This window comes from Conger conger, chromosome 9 (assembly GCF_963514075.1).
Source record: "Conger conger chromosome 9, fConCon1.1, whole genome shotgun sequence".
NCBI lineage: Eukaryota > Metazoa > Chordata > Actinopteri > Anguilliformes > Congridae > Conger > Conger conger.
In genome coordinates this window covers 20,029,863-20,049,131 of record NC_083768.1, presented here as the reverse complement: position 1 = coordinate 20,049,131, position 19,269 = coordinate 20,029,863, and the positions used below count along the sequence as shown (strand labels likewise).

General features: G+C 43.3%; 1 protein-coding gene across 2 annotated transcripts in view; it reads left to right on the top strand.

Moving 5' to 3' along the window:
• Window positions 1-19,251, top strand: part of LOC133136547 (RNA-binding motif, single-stranded-interacting protein 3-like) — a 161,938-nt gene extending 142,687 nt beyond the window's left edge. The window contains exons 11-14 of one of the 2 annotated variants that reach the window (XM_061254131.1): window positions 1,335-1,445; window positions 6,372-6,461; window positions 9,764-9,888; window positions 10,696-19,251. In XM_061254131.1, the coding sequence (XP_061110115.1) occupies window positions 1,335-1,445; window positions 6,372-6,461; window positions 9,764-9,888; window positions 10,696-10,699 (330 nt within the window). In that variant the 3' untranslated portion in view covers window positions 10,700-19,251. The remainder of the gene's footprint in view (window positions 1-1,334; window positions 1,446-6,371; window positions 6,462-9,763; window positions 9,889-10,695) is intronic. The other variant, XM_061254132.1, reaches the window with a different exon arrangement.
• Window positions 19,252-19,269: the final 18 nt, after the last annotated feature.

Below are 19,269 nucleotides of genomic sequence, written 5' to 3'. Positions count from 1 at the left end.
TGTATGGGTGTGTATGTGTAAGTGTGTGTCTGTGTTTGTGTATGTATGCGTGTCGGTGTGTAAGTATCCGTGTGTGTGTGTGTATGTGTGTGTGTATGTGTGTAGGTGTGTGTGGGTGTGTGTCTGTGTGTATGTATGTGTGTCTGTGTGTAAGTATGTGTGTGGGTGTGGGTGTGTGTGTAAGTGTGTGTGTGTGTGTGTGTGAGTGAGTGTGTGTGTATGTGTGTAGGTGGGTGTGTTTCTGTGTGTATGTATGTGTGTGTCTGTGTGTATGTGTGTGTGTTTGTGTGTGTGTGTGTGTGTGTCTGTGTGTATGTGTGTGTGTGTGTTTGTGTGTGTGTGTGTGTGTGTGTGGGTGCAGAAAGGAAGCTTTCTGTTCTGGTGCTCTGAGGAGACAGAGCGATTCTGACCGCAGATGTCTGTGCTGTTTGTTCTTCAAATAACCCCCAGAGAATATACAGCAGAGTGTTTGGTAGAGAAAAAAGAACACAACCAAGAAGTGGAATGCTGCCTTTGAAATGTTTTTAGAAGTTGCCGGTTGAATGTGGTTTATGTTAATATTTAGGGAAACGATACAGAGTTCATATTCCCTCCAGTAAAATGTATGGTTCCAGAACCACATGCTAGAAATTTTGCATTTTGCTGTCAGAGTGTGATTTTAGGTCTCCATGTAATGTACAATAATCCTTACACAAACTGTGATCATACATATGGTTTCATGTGTATTAGTGTACTTGTTATAGCTGGATTTTAAAAATACGAAAACCAAACCACTGTTGTGTTTCTGGCTATGCAGAGATGTAAATGATACTCTTTGGTGCTTGTGAAATGTCTCACAAATTGGATTATTTAACCAGAATCATATCACATTATCACTGTCAGTCATCTGAGAACTTGAGATGTTCTCTTAGTATGAGAACCTTTTTTAAAAAAAACTAGCTTCATTATATTTCATTAACTTACATTTTAAGTTCCTCTATAAATCAGAATATCCTCACACAGTCTGAATACATGACACGCTGAATGTGCTACACATGTGGTATTCTGTGTATTCGAAACATGCAGGATAATTATCACAGCGTATGTTTATTATTTCTAAATAAGCATGTCTCCATTTTGGATTTTTGTGCATAATGGACGTTACAAAATAGCAAAGCATACCACCACAAAGCAGACAGACATCGACCCAAAGCAGTCATCCATATGCCCGCATGTGCAAATGTATACGGAAATGCATGAGTACACAGTACAAGTTATAGTACATGTTTACAGTGTGGGTGCTTTTCCTATGCATATTTTAGCATGTAGCACGTTGGCTCTGCTCTTGTCCACAGGGTGCTGTGATCACGCCAACCATGGACCACACTATGTCCATCCAGCCAGCAGGCATGATGGGGCCTCTTACCCAACAGATGAACCACCTGTCCCTGGGTTCAACAGGAAGTGTGAGTATCACCCTCCAGCACCCTGCAGTCAAACTGGCTCGTTCGGGAATACAGGAAATAGGCAGAATGTTTGAAGCAAACATGAACATGAAGCAAATCAATCTGTCTCTGAGTAGAACAGGAACAGTGAAATTTGAATAGGACGCAATAGAATATGTAGTAGCTAGTACTACCTCTGGGAACATCAGGAGACCAGCCGTGCAATCCGAGGGCATGAAAGGAAGTGTCACTTAGTCCTGGAGCAGAACATGTATTGTGTCACAACAGGAAATAAATCTTTTCTGCGTCTGGATAGAATAGAAAGTGTGACGCTGCGTGCAGGATAGTTATAGTTCGGGTTGAAGGCCCTGTAGTTTTGTGTCAGGACCTGTGAACTCCAGTTCCCATGTTGCTGATAAAGAGCCTGGAGTTGAGTATGTCATGGTGAGGACAAAGGTTTAAACTGTAGTGCATGTTTTCAGTGCATGTTTGCCAGGGAATGATGTGCTATTCTCTTAAACTCCAAAGAAAGTATTCCGCTAATCCGCCCCAGCTGTGGTAACATGCTGGATTATGCTTGCTCAGATGGGCTGATGGGTCAAGATGTGGCTCAGGAAGTGTTGCAGTGGGCTGTTTTAGGTTAGCATAATTCCTAAGGCACAGGTTGTATTGATGGTCTTCATTCGGGATAGGTGTGTGTCACCGTGTCAATAGCTTTTTCATACTAGAATTTCTTAAAATAACTGTTAAATAACTGTTAAATGTATTCATGCTTTACAAGAAAGCTTCTTGCCAAGGCCCTTAAGAAGGCGATGTGTTGGAAACAGCCAGAAAGCACCTGCACCATTATCTTGCCAAACGATCTGCCGGTCACCATGGCAGCTCGACCGCCCTGGCTTCGCTGGGCCACCAGAAGCGAGCCAACACCCCCGGAATGTCCCTCGATGTTCTTTCACAGTGCGGGGTTGCCAGAGGTGCCAGCTGTGACTCCGCTCAGATAAAAGAACAAAATGTTCCTACCGGTCTCGGCTGTGGCAACCGGGGAGATCCAGGAACGTCTCGTTCACAATCTTTTCTAAAATAAAATCACTGAAGCCTGTTCACGTTTGAAGTTTAAAGCTCCATTTTTTATTTATTTTTTTGCTTTGAGGTCCATATCTTTCCAGCTGCCCAAAACGGGCTATCGTATTTCGCCAGAAGCATCGTGCCTTTCACAGAGTTCCCCGGTATAGATCCCGCATCTACAGTATACGGCAAAGCCGTCTGTGCTTGGTTTGTCTTCCCTGTCGAAAAACAGCTTTTGAGACTTCCCGTTGTCATTGGTGAATAATGATCGACCGCTCGTCACCGCTGAGACTGGTTGGGGCCACGTGCCCTCACTTATCTTGCACTCAAGTGCCTGCGGTCTGGGTCCGCGGGGATCACCAGCTCCTGACTCCTGCCAGCGTGAAGCAGAATGGGGCAGGGCCTCGGCAAACGGCAGCCGGGTGGCACGGACAGGAGACAAAGACTTTAGCCCCAGGCAGGACCTGAACTGCTGAACTATGGCATCTGTGGAAAGAGCAGCACCTGAGAGGAGTAGTGTGTCCCGTCTGTGTTGAATTAATCATGAATCTATCCTCCTCCTCCTCCCCCTTCACAGGCTCTTCCCTCCCTTAGAGTTGTAGGTTAAGCCTGAGGCCTAACATCCGCTACGATTCATGTAACCAATGTGAGCGCCCCACATGAAGCCATTCCCAACCGCTGCTCAGCACTGCCTTTCACTGCCTAGCAGCTATGGGTCTGTTTTACCCATGGATAACGGCATCTGCTGAACAGTAATACTACTACTGTACTACTACTAATAATAATAATAAATAATAAATAATAAATAATAAATAATAAATAATAAATAATAAATAATAAATAATAAATAGTAAATAATAAATTATAGTAGCACTCTCACCTGACACAAGACGGTACTGGATTTGAATCCTGGCTGGGACCTTTCTGTGTGGAGTTTGAGTGTTCTCCCTGTGTCCACGTGGGTTTCCTCCCACAGTCTAAAGACATGCATTAGGCTAATTGGACACTCTCAATTGCCTAAATGAATTGGTATGAGTGTGTAAGTGGATAGAGTGTGTGTCCTGCAGTGAATTGGCGACATGTCCAGGGTCCAGCTCCTGTCCAATAATAATAATAATAATTCAGTCATATTTTCATAAGGCTTGGCTATAGACCTATCATTAATCCGGGAGACGGTGCCCGCGTTGACCTGGTGACACAGCGGTATTTACCGGGCTGAGTTTCCAGCTCAGTCCCTCCACCTGTCTGACTCCTCTCTCCTCTCCTCTCCTCCACTCTGACGGTGCTGCCAGAGAGGTGATTTAATGACCACATCTGTTCTGGGCCTATCCTGGCCCACTCCCCGCTGCCAGAGCCAGGCCAAGCCTGTCTGAACCTGTCTGCCTCCCCCCATCGCACCCCCTTCTCACTTCCTGCACTGAGCTAACTTTCTAACGGACGTGTCATAACTGTGGATGAAGACCGGCACGGCATCTGTGATGGAAATATTAATGATAGTGGAGACACCTAAATTAGAATTTTACCGAATTGGTAAACACTAAATATAGATGATTATAGTTTTTATTTCATTTCTGTGCCCTGACAGTAAGCACTGAGGCATGTTTCTGATATCCCCGGAGACCTTCAGCAGTGTGCTCAGATTGGGCTGAGTGGAGAGTGAGGAAGTTCCCACAAGTGCACTCAAACTCAACTCATCAAGAAGTGCACTAAGCCCTCTCCTTCATCCATCAAGTGTGGGCCATCTGTCAGTGCCTTTGTGGGTGTGTGTGTGTGGGTGTGTAAATGGTTGGGGATGTGTATGTTTGTAAAAGACAGATTGTTTTGGTCTTGTGTGTAAGAACGTGTGGTTGTGTGGTTGTTGGGGTGTGTGTGCACATCCATGTATGTGCGTGATTGTGAAAGTGTACGTGTACATGTGTCTGGATGGACAACGTAGCCTTGGTCACCTTGACAGCATATTCCAACACGAGCACAGATCTGTCACCCATACACCAGCCACCTCCGACTTTAAGCTCTCTACCTGTGCGTGTGTGTCCCTGTACTCCAATGGAAGCCAGACAGACAGACAGGCTCACAGGTGGGGCTGGTGATGGGAACAACGCACACACGACACACTTAAAATAGAGAGCTGTAGCATATTTACCCACAAGCCTCTTTGACTTTGGCTCTGCGTTGGGTTCAATTTTGCTGAGTGCATTGCATCCTGTTGTTTCCCCTGATGTCTTTGCGGGCGAGATAGCTACTAAAAAAAGTGATGGAATGAGCGGGGCAGCATAGTGCCTGAATTTGTATGCATATAGTCTGCCAGTGCAGAGAAGGTCACCCAATGAAATGGGGAGATATACAAGTGGTTTTTGGATCATAGGGGAGGGGAGCGAGAGAGGGAAAGAGAGAAAGTTAGGGAGGGAGAGAGGGAGAGAGAAAGAGAGAGAGAGAGGAAGAGTTCAACCACACCATTGTCACCCACAGTGGTGTGTCAGTCCTTGGCTCCCTGTGGCGGCTGAGGCCTTCCTTGGCGGCATCAGTTAATCACCTGTAGCCGTGGCCTTTAGCTCCTCTCATTAGCGGCTGTGCGGCGGAGCCGTGCCGGATCTGTTACCGCCGCTGCCGGTAATGACACTCGATGGGAACTGGGCGGCCTGCCAAAGAGGGCCGGAATTTTTTTCATTAACGTGATGCTGCTCCACCCAAGGTGGGGTTGAGGTGGGTGGAGGAGAGGAGAGGGGCTATTCTCCTCCCGTTCCTTCAACACGGGGTGGGGGGGTAGGACGGTTTATCTCTGATCATATCCTTCCCTCCTGCGTTTCCTAACCGGCTCTGGAATGTTCTCTTTCCTCCTCACATTTTCCACATAATCAGTGCCTGCCAGTGCCTCTGTCCTTCAGGTAATAGCCTGCCTTAATCCTTTAACAGTGGTGTGGATGTCAGGAAGCCATCTGCCTGCTTTGTAAAAGGTGAATTGATCTCGCGCTGTTGGTTGTTTCTTTCTGACTTCCTTCCTCGTGCGGGCTCTCACTGCCTCTCTGCTCTCAGTCATGTGAGACAGTTACTGCTCCCCCTTGTGGCCACTGAGGGCACTGCATCTAATGGCATGTCTCAGCAGTAGGGCTTGTCAGTACATCAACTCCATGCCAGCGTGTGTTGTACATGTCAGGCCCAAATAAATGTGGAACTAAGGTTGAGTCCCAGATGGCTTTCACATATACTATTCAGCAAGGTGTTAAACGTCAATATACAATCATGTTCAGCTCTTATTCATCGCTCATATCTTACCTATGCTGAGATGTAGGAAGGTTGTGACAGTCATGCTATGATCTACACTGCTTTGGCTTTTGAGTCATTAACATGCAAACACCGAAAGGCATCACTTCAATATGTCATAGAAAGCTGCTTGTGTTAATTAGAGTGTGAAACTTAGTGTGATGCTAAGTCAATAATCCCTTTCCCCAAACAGATCTCTCGCGCCATGCACTGGTGCCTTTTTATCATCCTGGGGGGAGTAAATGAAAACACACATGGAATCTACAGCTGTCATTGCATAGAAAAATATTGAATTCTTAAATTAATAGTATATGTAAGCATTCAAAGACTTGCACACCAAGCAAGTTGCAAGGATGCAAGTCTTTGCCTTTGCTGTAGCCATTACATTGCATTACATTACAGTCATCTAATGTGCCAATCAGAACCAGGGTGTGTTGAACAGCCTAGAGGAAAGTACAGTTCCAAGTCCGTAGGTAAAAGTTGAACCCTTGAAGAGCCAGAATGGCGACGTTGCGTCAGTGTTGTGGAAACGTTGCATCGGTGTTGTGGAAACGTTGCGTCAGTGTTGTGGAAACGTTGCATCAGTGTTGTGGAAACGTTGCGCTGTGTTTTCCATTGCAGTACATGACCGCTGCGGCTGCAGCTGCGCCTATGCAAGGGACCTACATTCCCCAGTACGCCCCTGTGCCTCCCACCGCCGTCCCCGTGGAGGTAAGCCCCCGATCCGCCCGGTCCGCACGGCGCCATGACAACCATTCTCACCCGTCACACATGTGCATGCTTCATACGTGTTCATGCTCCACACGTGTTCATTTGCACGTACTGACGCGCATCCCGCTCTCGCACCTCGGTCTTCAGACTCTGAGAACTCGTGCGTAGGATATGTTGTGTGCTCTTCATCTTAAATGTGCTATTTTTGTGCTTGCGTGCATGAGAGTGTGCGTACACGTAAAATGCCCTGTGTAGGTATTCTGACCTTTTTATCGCTGTTTTGCATTAGCATACATGGCATTCTGTCTTTATATCATATCTATTATCCTTACATGGTAGGCTTGGTATTTGAATCTCATAAGCTCCACATTGAAATGGTGCACAGTGGAGTATAACTTCATGGATGTGCATTGCTAATAAATCAATGGTGATTTAATATTTCTGATGAGTCACAACCTCCTGTGGGTGGGAGTCCAATTGGAGGAGGAAATTCAAAACCCGGAACATTCTCTGTTGGTGCTGTTGTAAATAATGTACACACTGAAACAAGCCTTAGTCTTCACTTTACATCAGCTTGCAGGCCAAAACACCCCTCGATGTGACCAGCGGTCCATTGTAAAAAGCATTCTAGCAGTAAATCTAACTGCTCTGGAGAGTAAACAAACACAAGGAAAATGGCTGTTTTACAGGCTGCTGTAGTTACACAGAACTTGTCACTGGTCATTAGAAAGCTAACCACAATCGAGCCAAAAAGAATGGTTTACATACTGTTACTATACGATAATACAGGAGTGGCGTACTGCGATATACTGTCACTGCCATGCTGTGTTCCCTCTGTCAAACTTTTTTTGAACTACAAAAAATATGCTTGTTTTAACTACAGAAAGGAGCTCTTCTGAAGTGTTGCTAGGTTATGTATCTCTGATACAATGAATCAAAAATATATAGGCCTACCACTGCTATGACTTCCAATGCTTGTTTACAGTCCCATTTCAATGATCACTCTGCGGCTAAGCAGTCATTCAAGTCAAAATTAGAAAACCGTTACACGCAAGCACATCAATCACCTTGCAACAATGTTGCAGGCAAGCAGGAACTCAACACTGCCTCCACTTCCACGCTATTCAGAAACGATCTGGTGCGTGTCTTGAGGCGAGAGCGATTTGTGTCCGGAAGCGAACACAAATTATTGGAATTTTTTCAAATAAAAAAATTAATAGACCTATAAAATGTGATCCCACTGATTTTGGACAGTTTTTCAGTGTTTGCACAATGGGAACATACAAATAAACGTCAGTAAGGCATAAACTCTTGTTTGCTCACTCATGGTAGCTTGAAAGCTAACTAACTAGCGAGTTTGGCAGAACAACGTTACGGTTTACTAACATTGCATAGCAACCACCTGGCACTAACTGCGAGCAGCAGGGAACTATTTACTCGTAAATAATTATTGTAATGACATTGTTAATAAAAAATGCTCTTAATTGGATTGTGCCTATAATATCTGTATATATCATATTTGGGAACTGTTTCATAAATGCAATGCTCACTCACTCCAGGATGTGGTAATTGTAATTTTCACATTCCACACAACTACCGGGTGAGTAGCAGTAGTGTTTGCAGCAGACAGACGGACAGTTGAAGATCAGAACAGAGTTAGGGATAAGTCTCTTACCGCCCCTCCCCCCCGGGTTCTGAAGTTGGCAGGTGTTGGAAATTCAGGTCATGTGGAGTTTTATTCACATACTGGACGGCAGGAACCGAAGTGTGAAATACTGCCACCGGTGATCCGTCTGGTTCCCCAGGTCTGGCTGTGTATGGGCCAATCCCTCAGGCCCCGGGCTGTTGATTAGCAAGTCACTGGGCTGGATGACAGCGCCATCAGTCTCCCCTGGCTGTGCAGTGGAGAGCCCTCTCCTTCATTAAAGCGCTCCAAGAGCCTCGCTCAGGCTACTCGCTCCCTGCTCTCTACCAGAGCCCTGGAGGAACACGCTGTACGGCTATTAGCCTGTCGGAAGTGCTGCCTTTACCCTAATAGTCAGACCCTGGTCCTGCTGGAGGTTATCGGTCCAGCTGGCTGCCTGGTGCCCGCTGACACAATTATACCTTTGCCAGAGCCGGGAAAGGTGGCAATGCCGACTTGTTGGTTGCTGTATTCGTTTTCTTCATGGAGGCCCTTAATATTGGGTTGCTTGCATAGTGTGGTTCTACACATTGTCTGTGTTTACATATTGACATTATTGACTCTTAAGTAAATGCATAGACTTAGAATAGACTTGGGAATTGTGTTTTAATTGTGCAAAATTCTGCCTTTTAGAAGGGTGTTCTCTGTGTATTTACTCTGGCCTAGATGAGGTTAGATTCGATAGTAAGAATCGTATTGTCCTAAATTGGAAAATTTCCTTTGGCTTCACCCATCAAAGCAAGGAACACATAGAGTTCACAGTAATCACATGTTTGTGCCCTAATTCAGACGTATTCATGTACTGCAGTGTACAAACTGTGTTAGCGCAGCAGGACAAAATAAATACAGTGAATTTAAATGCATTATGTGTTCATACTGTGTTCATTGAGTGGAGAAGTATTGATTTGGGCGGTTGTATTGTCTTATATTGGCTTTTTATAAATATCTTTGCTATCCCTCGGTACTCTACAGTAAATCATTGCCCTTAAGTGAGAATTTCAACCTAAAGGTGCAGCAGTGCAGCAGTGGAAGGTACAGAATCATATATTATTTATATTCTGTACTGTGTTTTCCAATGATCTGTGAGGTACCCTGGGTGAGGAGGGATCTGTCTTAAGATGTGCCAAATGACTTCAGATGAAAAAGGGAACTCAGGTTAAGCACTTTCTAGCCTTTCTGAGACAGTCATATGTAGAATGAGGACCTGTACAAAATAGTTGAGCATTGTTTATCTGTGCAGAGAATTTCAGTACCCCAAAGCACTTCATGTTTGTTTCAAGAGAACCATTTTAGGGGGAGGCAAATATGAAATAGGCAATTGGCTGCTTGTGAGCTGGAAACAACGTAGAAAGTTGTTGTTGTTTTTTTTTACCTCTAAACCAATCATTACTCTAGTCTCAGCTCTCTTTTCATTCGATTTACCTTTTTTAAAATCCATACAACGGCGCAGTTAGACTCTAATTTTTGATTGATATTCAGCATTTGCCCATATTCACATATTGTTTAAAGGTAATAATTCCACCTCCCCCCTCCACAAGCTGACATTTTGACATTTGATAACCATGGAGAAGCATTGCCTCACTTCCTGCTCCTACCGCTGCACTTCCTCCTCCCCCAGGGAGTGGTCACTGATGCCTCGCCCCAGACAGTTGCTGCCGTATCACAGGAGACCAGCGGTCAGCAGCAACACATACAGGTTGAGGCCCCCAACGACCATGTTCCTGCCTACTCGTACCAGTCCAAGTGAGTACTAGGACACATCTCAAACGAACAATTGGGAATTAGGGCGTACCTGAAACATACTGTTGACCTATATGTCATATGAAAAGGTGCTTATGAAGACACCTTTGAAGGCCTTCTCCTTAATATCCTCAACAATGCCCAACTGTCCTCCAATCTGACTGCTCATTGTGTCTGCTACAGTGCTAACTGCTCATTGTGTCTGTTACAGTGCAAACTGCTCATCATGTCTGTTAATAATAGCTCATCCTCTCTGTTACATTGTGAAGTACTGTAAGTACTGTCGTGTCTGTTAGACGATTGGTCAAAGCATTTATTTCAGTGCTAACTTCTTATCATGCTACATTTTGTCTGTCACAGTGCTAACTACTCTACATGTTCATCAAGTCTGTTACAGAACTGACAGCTCATAGTGTCTGTTACTGAGCTTACAGCTCATTGTGTCTGATACAGTGCTAACTGCTCATTGTGTCTGTTGCAGTGCTAACTGTTTGTCATGTCTATTACATTGATAATTGCTTATTGTATCTCTTACAGTGCTAACTGTTCATTAGGTCTGTTACAGGACTGACTGCTCACCATGACCGAGACAGTGATAACTGCTTATTGTATGTGATACAGTGCTATCTGCTCATTGTGTCTGCTATAATGCTGATCACCCATTGTATTTCATCCGCAACATTACTCATCACTCATCATATTTTTTACAAGGGTGAAGGTTATTTCTGCTTGTTACCATGGTGACTGTGTGCATCTGTTACATTGCATTACTGACAGTCCGCCTCTCTGTGTTACTCTTGTCTCCATCAGATAACGACGGGTCGAGAGAATGTTCCAGCAACAGTGTTGCCTTGAGACAGGGGGAGTGCACTGAGACTGTTTCCAGATCACCCAGGCACAAAAAGAGATCACTTTCTTTTTTTCCACCTGGCTCAGATGAAGAGGGGGGGGTGGGGTTGCAGTGAGAGGGGTTTCATCTGGTAGCCGTTGGGAGACTTGGGTTGGACTGGCATTGAACTGTTTCTCCAAGGAATTTCTCAAACAAACAAAAAAAAAGTACAAAGAAAAAAAAACATTTGATGGTCCGTTGGGTGGTGAGATGTTTTTGTTTAATTAAAAGGAAGTGTGAGAAACAGGTTATCTTCCTCAGATATTAAGCTATTCTATCTTTTCATTTTTGTATTAATTGTGTCAAAGTTAATTTTTCTTGACAACTTCAGCAAGGTTTTTTTCTTGAATCTTTATGCCTTAATTTTAAGGATGTTGGGGACTATTCCAAGTGATATGTCCAGCGTCATGTTTAGGAAAAAATGAATGGATGAATATGTCCTTTGGACCAACTGAATGGTACAAAATACTACCCGAGATGAGCTACAGAGAGAAAATGTATTACTTAAACTGTACAGATTTAATAGAGTATTCCTTTGTCAGAAGAACACTTAGTGAATAATTATCAGTCAGTTGCAATGAAATGTCTTGCAAGAGACAAAAAGTTCATTCTAGAAGAGAGCAGGAAAATAGGAAAGTTGATTTTTTTTTCACTACAAGGAAAAAACTACTGCATTGTAGTAAATGCAGTTTGTTGCAAAATGCTGATCTTGTTTTTTTACTTTCATGGCAAAATTGCTATTGATGGCATTAGTGCTTTTTATCTGCGACCTTTGACCTTTTTATAAGCTTCATGATGTTTTTAGCCTGCTTTGCTTGTCAAATTGCAAACAAAAAAAAGTGATAAACTGGCAATGATAAACAACATAGATACAGTAGGAGCTTACGGTTTGAACCAATCAGCGCAAAAGCAATAGAAGAAATTGTTGACAATTTCTGTAGTCTTTCCTAGTTGTGGATCTAATGCAGCCAACCGATGGCCGTTTTTATACCAAAGATGAAGAGAAACTCTGAAGCAGAGTTTTTTATGTTTGATCTTGTCGTTGTTATTGTTGTTGTTGCTGATCTTGTTCTTGTTGTTGTTGATGTTGTTGTTGCTGATGATGTGGTTGTTTTTATTTTTGACCTAAATGGCCGGACCAGTACTTCCTGTTGTTTCTCGGTTTAAGCTACCTTCCACGACGTTGTGTCAGTCACACTGATGCGCAGAAGCCAATCGATCGGAATCCACGAGGCGCTCAGAGATGGGCCAGCCGACCATCGCTCCGAGTCACGTGAGAGACCATCTGTCCATTTCACACACCTCGTGTTCCATACCGCTTACAGGGAAACAAGACCTGGGAGAAAACACCAGGAAACACTGGGGGAAAGGGGAGGGAATTGCTGTTGATGTGTTTCTCTTTGGCCTCGCTTGGTTGAGTGATTTCTATCCTGCGCTTGTCTCTCTAAGAGATAGCTGTGAACGATGGTGCTCTTAAGTCTCAAGGCTGGGTTGGGAATCTTCCTGTGCTTTTGTTTTGATTTTGTCATTAATCAAAAAGACATGTTAGGCCAGAAAAAAGGAAAACTGTTCACCTTACACCTCCGTGTATTTAAACTGTATATCCAGCTACCTCAGTCTTTGGTCATTCCGTCATTTGAAGCGAAAAAAAAAATTAAGAGGCTGAATTAACATACATTATCCACATATTACTTATTTTGTCCTGGACCTCACAGTCTGCTAGGAGTTAGTATTGAAAGGCAGAACCTTTGGAGGACTGGATATCACTTTTGATCCAGGTTTCTTCCATTTAGAAATTTCAACACATTGTGCTCATCTTTAAAAAATCCTGCCAAATTTCATCGTGAAGTGACCAGTCTTAAAAGACTTTGTACAGGGAGCTTTGGAGCCTGACCAACAGAAAAAAAGCACGGTATAGCTGTCAGGCTCTGTTCTGAGTTTCGCCCACAGGTGGAAGCTGTATAAAAGCACAGCCAACAGCATAACAAACTATCCACCAGCCCTTTCCCCCCACTCTCCAATAATGTTAAATTTCACATAACTCTAGTCCAGAAGATTGTCCGAACGGAGAAGGTCTGTGGAGCGGAGAGCTGGTGTGCCTCATTAATGGCTCTGCGTCTGGGGCAGCGTGTCGTTCTGGTCTCCATGGCACCGGGCACAGACGTGTCGTTTCGCCGAGCTCCAGAGCACGGCTGATGGGGCCGCTTTATTGCAGCAGTTTTCAAGGCCGCACAGGCGGAACCAAAACTAAATTTAGTCATGAGCTCAATGGGCCTGGAAGTCACAATTTGTTTCCCTGGCGACTTTAAGATGCATGCCTGCCTGCTTCCCCGGCTCTTCCCATTGGCCAGAAAGAGAGCCTTTTGTGTTTGAACAATCCTTGTGACTGCTAGGTGGGAGCACAAGCAGTAAGCAATGTGTTTTGAGGCTTTGGGGATAGAATGATAGTCACACATAAATGTGACGGGTCCATATATGACATTGATAGTGCAGCACGCATTTAGAAAACTTTTAAACAATGAAATTGTTTAATTGAGTGCCTTGTTCTTAATCTTCCAATGATTCCTGTTACCATAAAATAGAAAAGCACATCAAAGAGTAATCTTCATAGGCAAATCCTCTTTTTTGTCCTTCGATTCTCCAAATTTACAATAGTTTCTGTGGTGCTGAGAGAGGAAAGCCCTAGATGTGCTAATTCAGCGAAGTGAAGGCCTGCTGACAGTGAACCCCATTGGGCATTCAATGGTCGAGTGATAACACCATTCATCATCACTGGCCTCTTCCATTTCAGTGTCAAGACCCAACTCGAAGGCCAGTGAATCTTGTTGAGTTATTATGCTATAAGTCACATTACAATAATAGCATATCATTCACAAAACCTAATCTAGGCAATAACACCTAAAGAACGTAGGATCCATATTTTGGAAATGTTTGGAAAATGCGCAATACAATTAAGTTAGATTTTATTTGAAGAAAGCATTAAAATATACATTTTAAAGGTCACATTCATTATTCAAGCTTAGCTGAAGAGAGACTGAAATTTATATGTATGGAAATGCCGGAACATTCCTGAAAGGAACACAGATGTATTCCACCTATTGGAAGAGGCACTGTCAATGCTAAAATTTACTGGATCATGCTTAGTTCTCATTGCCAACCTTAACCAAGGGCCAATAAAATTGGGCTAACCTGTCAAAAAGAAACCACCATAGATATTTCATTGTAATGATGTTTGGATTATATCCTCAACAGCTTAAATACACAAGGGGGAATAACATTTTTGTAAGGACAGTTTAAGTTTCCTAATATCATTTTGTTTTCCATTGTATTTTCATAATTTTTTGTAATGGCTCACAAATTGAGTTTTATGCAGTTGGGCACATTAGTTACTGGAAGAAAATTGGTCGCACCAGCCTGAGTACTCGTGGGTTTTACTCCGAGTACATCTGCGAGTTGTTTCATTGTCGTCTCTCAAAAAGGACAAAACAGACCCCATAATCAGACACAAGCAGAGACAGACAGACGCAGAGAATTCTGTCTCAAGTACGCCAGCATGCCAGAGGGGAAGTGTTTTTACTGTGGAGTTTTTACTGGGGACAAAAGTTTGAATTTAGTTTCACATAACACCAGTCTCTGAGGAAGGCTGAGGAAAAAAACATTATTGGAAGTGGAAGAGCTACAGGAGTCCACAGGACCGACAGTCTCTCTTAAAATGTAATTTGTGGAGAGACATTCCAATGGGCGCACACTATTATTAACCCAAAATGCATTGTCTGCTCTCATTGAAATAGGTCCCAGAGCCTTTTCACATACCCACAGAATTCGAATGCTTCTCTGTTTTGTACTCACAACGTGGATACTAATCCATTAGAGGAAAGCAGTTGTGTGGAATTGAGAAGCATTCTCCCCAGGAAAACGGGTAATTGCCAGACATTTTTCTAACGCTCTGCTTTATTTTTCATGTCGTTTAACAATTAATGGAAGTGGTGTGGGGTCATTTGTGATTGGGCATTTTATTCTACGGTTACCGACACTGAGAATGATGGTGCCTATCAGTATTGTCCGGGCCCAGACAAGGGTAGCAGAACTTTTTAGGCTGGATTTTGGCTGGGATTCCTCTGCCATTTGGAGTCTTTGGTCCCATTTTTCAACAAAAAAAATTGGGAAGTATATTACCACATGGAAATTGTGTCGTGCACCATGTCCCTTTGGCAGTAAACAGATAGCGTTTAACTAGTGTGAAAGTAAACACACCAAAGTGCTGCATCAGAGGGCTAGAATTCAAGGTGAAATGTGAAAGGGCTCTGTTTCTGAGTTCCCATGATTCCAACAAGGCCTTATGAAATATTGATTTCTGCATCTCAGAGGACATGCATTTTAGTAGGACACACAGCAGGAGGGATCTTCTGTAACCAGCTGACATTGAAGATGTATCGCTCTGAATTGAACAGATTATTGTATTACCATAGGAATTTCTTTCCCGTATCTCCCCACAGTGGGAACAGGAAAGACTGTATGGTAATGGTTTCCGGTATGGCTGGTGATGGTTTTTTTGTTTTTTTGGTGGGGGGGGGGGGGGACATGCTAAAACACAACAGACTGAGACAGAGCTGAACCCCCAGCATTGCACAGAGTAAGACAGCAAACTTGTTTTCTCTCACTCGTGTTCAAAAGCATCATGCTGTGCTGGCCTTTAAATCAGCTGTACAGGCTAAATCAAGGTCCTGACCCATTTTGGTGCTGAGAATAAAGAGTAGGGGGTTCCCTGCCGTCCTGGCCACATGCCCAGTATGGATCTCTCACCCTGGGCTTCTAATAACCCCCCTGGGTAATTGGCTTAATAAATCCCTCCTCCGCCCAACTCAACTGATGTGTCCTGAGTGCATTGGAGGAAAATGGCTGCTTTGCATTATCCAAGTTGGTGCTGCATATTGGTAATGGTTGGGCTGAGGTCATAATAATAATAACAATAACAATAATAATTATGGTTATTATTATTATTATTATTATTATGATAAATTATTAGTATTATTATCCACAAATTATTTGGAATCTTCACAGCATGATGCACCAAAATACAATCTCCAACCCTGAATGAACCAACTGCTGCAAAGAAAGCAAGACAGTTGCTCTGCTCTTGACATTTGCTGAGAAAAGATTGTTTTGTCTTGTTTTTCCGGCTTTTATTTTATTTTTTAGAGAACCGACTCAATCATGAGTTAGCTGCTAAAGAGAACTAAGTAATAGAGAGCCAGATCTCTGGGGAAGGTGTTGACTGCTGTATGCTCCCTAGTGCTAACAGAGCTTTCAGTGACCTGTACACATTCAGATTACAATATTTCCACTGTATAAAACACACCATGTTGCACATCAACATGACTTTTTGCTTTCATTAAGAGATTATTATGGGTTATGTTTTCCAGCAATATGAGTTTTGTATAACTGATCAAACCTGCACTCCCAATGGGTAGTGAGAGGACATGCACTATTAAATTGCAGCTTGTCTCAGCCTTATTTACTAGAGTCAGAGGAACTGGTGCCTACAGTACAGTATGTGAGAGAGAAAGAAGAAATCGTACGAATCTCCAGATTAATAATTACAGAGCCAAATTAAATCTCTGCACTCATCAAAATGGGTCTAAGAGACGAAAAAAAATCTGGTTTCATAAATATGCAGTATAAGACAGCGGCCGCACCCATTGTCCCAGAACGAATTGTGGGTGTTGATGGGAAAATGGGAAATTTGTAACTTTGGTGAGCACCCTTAAAAGAGTGAGACCACGTTCAGATAACCAATAGATAAATAAAGAAATAAATCAAGAAATAAATCCATTGAAAAAGTCTGTGTTCCCCTGGTGTGACAGTTTTATGAAACGCGCCCTAGTGTCTGGAGCCCTAAACAAACCCTGTCTCATCCAGTCAGAGCACAGTGGCATCACTGGACCAGTAAATCGGTCTGCATTAAAGCACCAGTGACCCTTATGAAAATGTCGCGCAGGATTGCATAGTAAATTGCCTGGCGTAAATCTGAAGTGGCTGTCGACACATAGCCCACATACTACTGCCAAGGACTTACCGTCCTCAGCGCTTAAAGTCTGAAAGGAACTGTAAATGAAACGCACCCTGGGACACACAAGCTCAGCAGCAGTGTGTGTGTGTGTGTGTGTGCATTCCCTTCTGTGCATTCTCACTCTTCTGTAAAATGCACCCTGAAATTCCTGCGTTACTTAAAGCTAGACAGTCAATTCAAAACGCACCTCTTTAAATTCAGCATTTGGTACTTACACTACTGCAAATTAAATTAAACATAATAGTTGCATGTATCATTAAGCTACAGATTGATTATAGGATTTTCACCATTCAATTTCATATCAGTGTGGCGCGTTCAACCCTTATATGTATGGTAATGCTTTTTAATAGGAAAGGTGCCACTGCACAGCAGGTTGAGCACACCTTCAAGCCAGAATGCATTACGAAAGCCATCATCCAGAAGTGGCAACCCTCCACTACCCAGCATGCACAGGGGCACAGCACTCTCATTTGCAGCGTACCCCATCCCCGCCGCTTCTCCCGTGAGCAGCTGGCTTCCCTCTTACCTCATTTGAGTGGCCCATCACGAGAGACTTTGATTAATGGAAGGCCCCCGTCGCCATGAATGCAGGCGCGCACGTGGGCCCCTCAGCAGCCTGCCGCCGAGTCCGTCCAAACCCTCCCAAGTAATAAGGCGGCCTTGGCAAGTTTCTGGAAGCTTCTCTTTTTTTTGTCCCTGCTCTGTGTTTAACCCTGATGGATTAGCTTAACTGCCTCTCAAGCCTCACAACTGCCTTCAGTGTAAGTCTGACGTGTGGGCGGTCGGCCTGGCTCTCATCCCTGGGCCCAGCCATCGCTCCGTTCAGACTGAGCCTGGGTGAAATACAACAGGTGTTGACCGCAAGGCCTCTTTAGCCTCCACCACCTGCTCCAGATTTCAAACTCATCCTTTTTGTTGGAGAATGCTGCACGCCCTATACGTTCAATTTGCAGCAGGGGCAGCGCAATTTCCCAGAACAGTTGGAAAGGCTGCGGCGGGCAATTAAAAAATGTGTGGAACCCACTGTTTTCAAGGCCCTAGTGTTATGCAGCATTGCTGCGTACATTTTTCTCATAGTTTCAGTCATTGCTGAAGTACTATATCCTGTGGTATGCAGCTAACAATGTCAAAGCACATAGTAGTTACCTAACACAACATGTTCACATTGGAGATATCAGAGGGTCACCTTGACTCATACACACTGTATGTGTCAAAACATTAAATTTGACTTAATTATACATCAAGGAATTAAGCATTTTTATATTAATCTTAAATAGCTATGCATTCCTTTAAGAACATTATGTACATTGATTCAAGCTTAAAAACAATACAATTTTGAAAAGGTATCAGTTATTGACTGTTGCATATATGCACATTCATGAAGCATATATAGCAGTAATAGCTGATATATGTTTCATTTTATATAGGCTATCAAGACGGTTATAAGGAACAAATTTTGGATTTTGGTTGTTATTTATTTAGTCGAGCATTTCAAAGTAACTCCTGATACTTCAGTGTAGTCTAAGGGATCCATTTCTACAGGCTGATATTTACTGAAGCAATTTAGGTTGGGTAACTTCTTGAAAAAGCTAAAAGGACGTCAACGAGGATTTAAGCCCTCCGGCTACATGGCCAGTTCATTAACTTCACCACCACACTGCTACGTTTGCAGTATGACATACGCTGCATTTTCTCAAAGGTCACTTTATTCTCCATTCAGTCTTCACTCTCCCAGGGTTATGGAAAGGAATAAAGACAAAGAGTAATGTGTGCAGATTAACTTCTGACGGGCAGGGTTGCAAGCTAGGTCCCAGTGACTCACAGTGTGAGGCGTGAATGACGAAAGAACATCTGCATGATGATTCAACTTTCTTGGCCCAGCTGGAGTGTAACATCTGTGCAACTTGGTCAAGCGCCAAAGAGGTGGCGAGTGCATTCGCTTTTAACAGCTGTAGAGGTATTGGTTCACCAGGATATCGAAAAGCTTATTTCATACGCAGCGTTGAAAGTGTAGCAGGCTCTCACACTTTCCCCACCTGCTTCTGGCTCCACAGATACAAAGCTATGGGAGGAACGAGAGGGAAGTTTCTCAAATATTTTCTACCAAATTATTAGAAAACTGCTGAACCTCCATGAGATGGTGAGTTAGGGAGAGGAAGAGGAACAGTATTTATGAAAAGGGACTTTCTGTAAAGGTGTTAGTGAGAGGACATGACAGAGTAATTTTTGATGCCTTTTTTTGTTTTTGTTTGTAATTTCCAGTGTGGTCCAGGTCATGTCATGTCTCACATTTATTTTGTTGTGATCCTGAGAATTTCTGTACATCTGTGGATGTAGGGTTTAAACTTCCATTTTGTTTAAGAACTTTTTTCTTTGATGAAGCTTTCAATAAAAAAACATGTCAAAACTTCATTTGTTTGTCTAT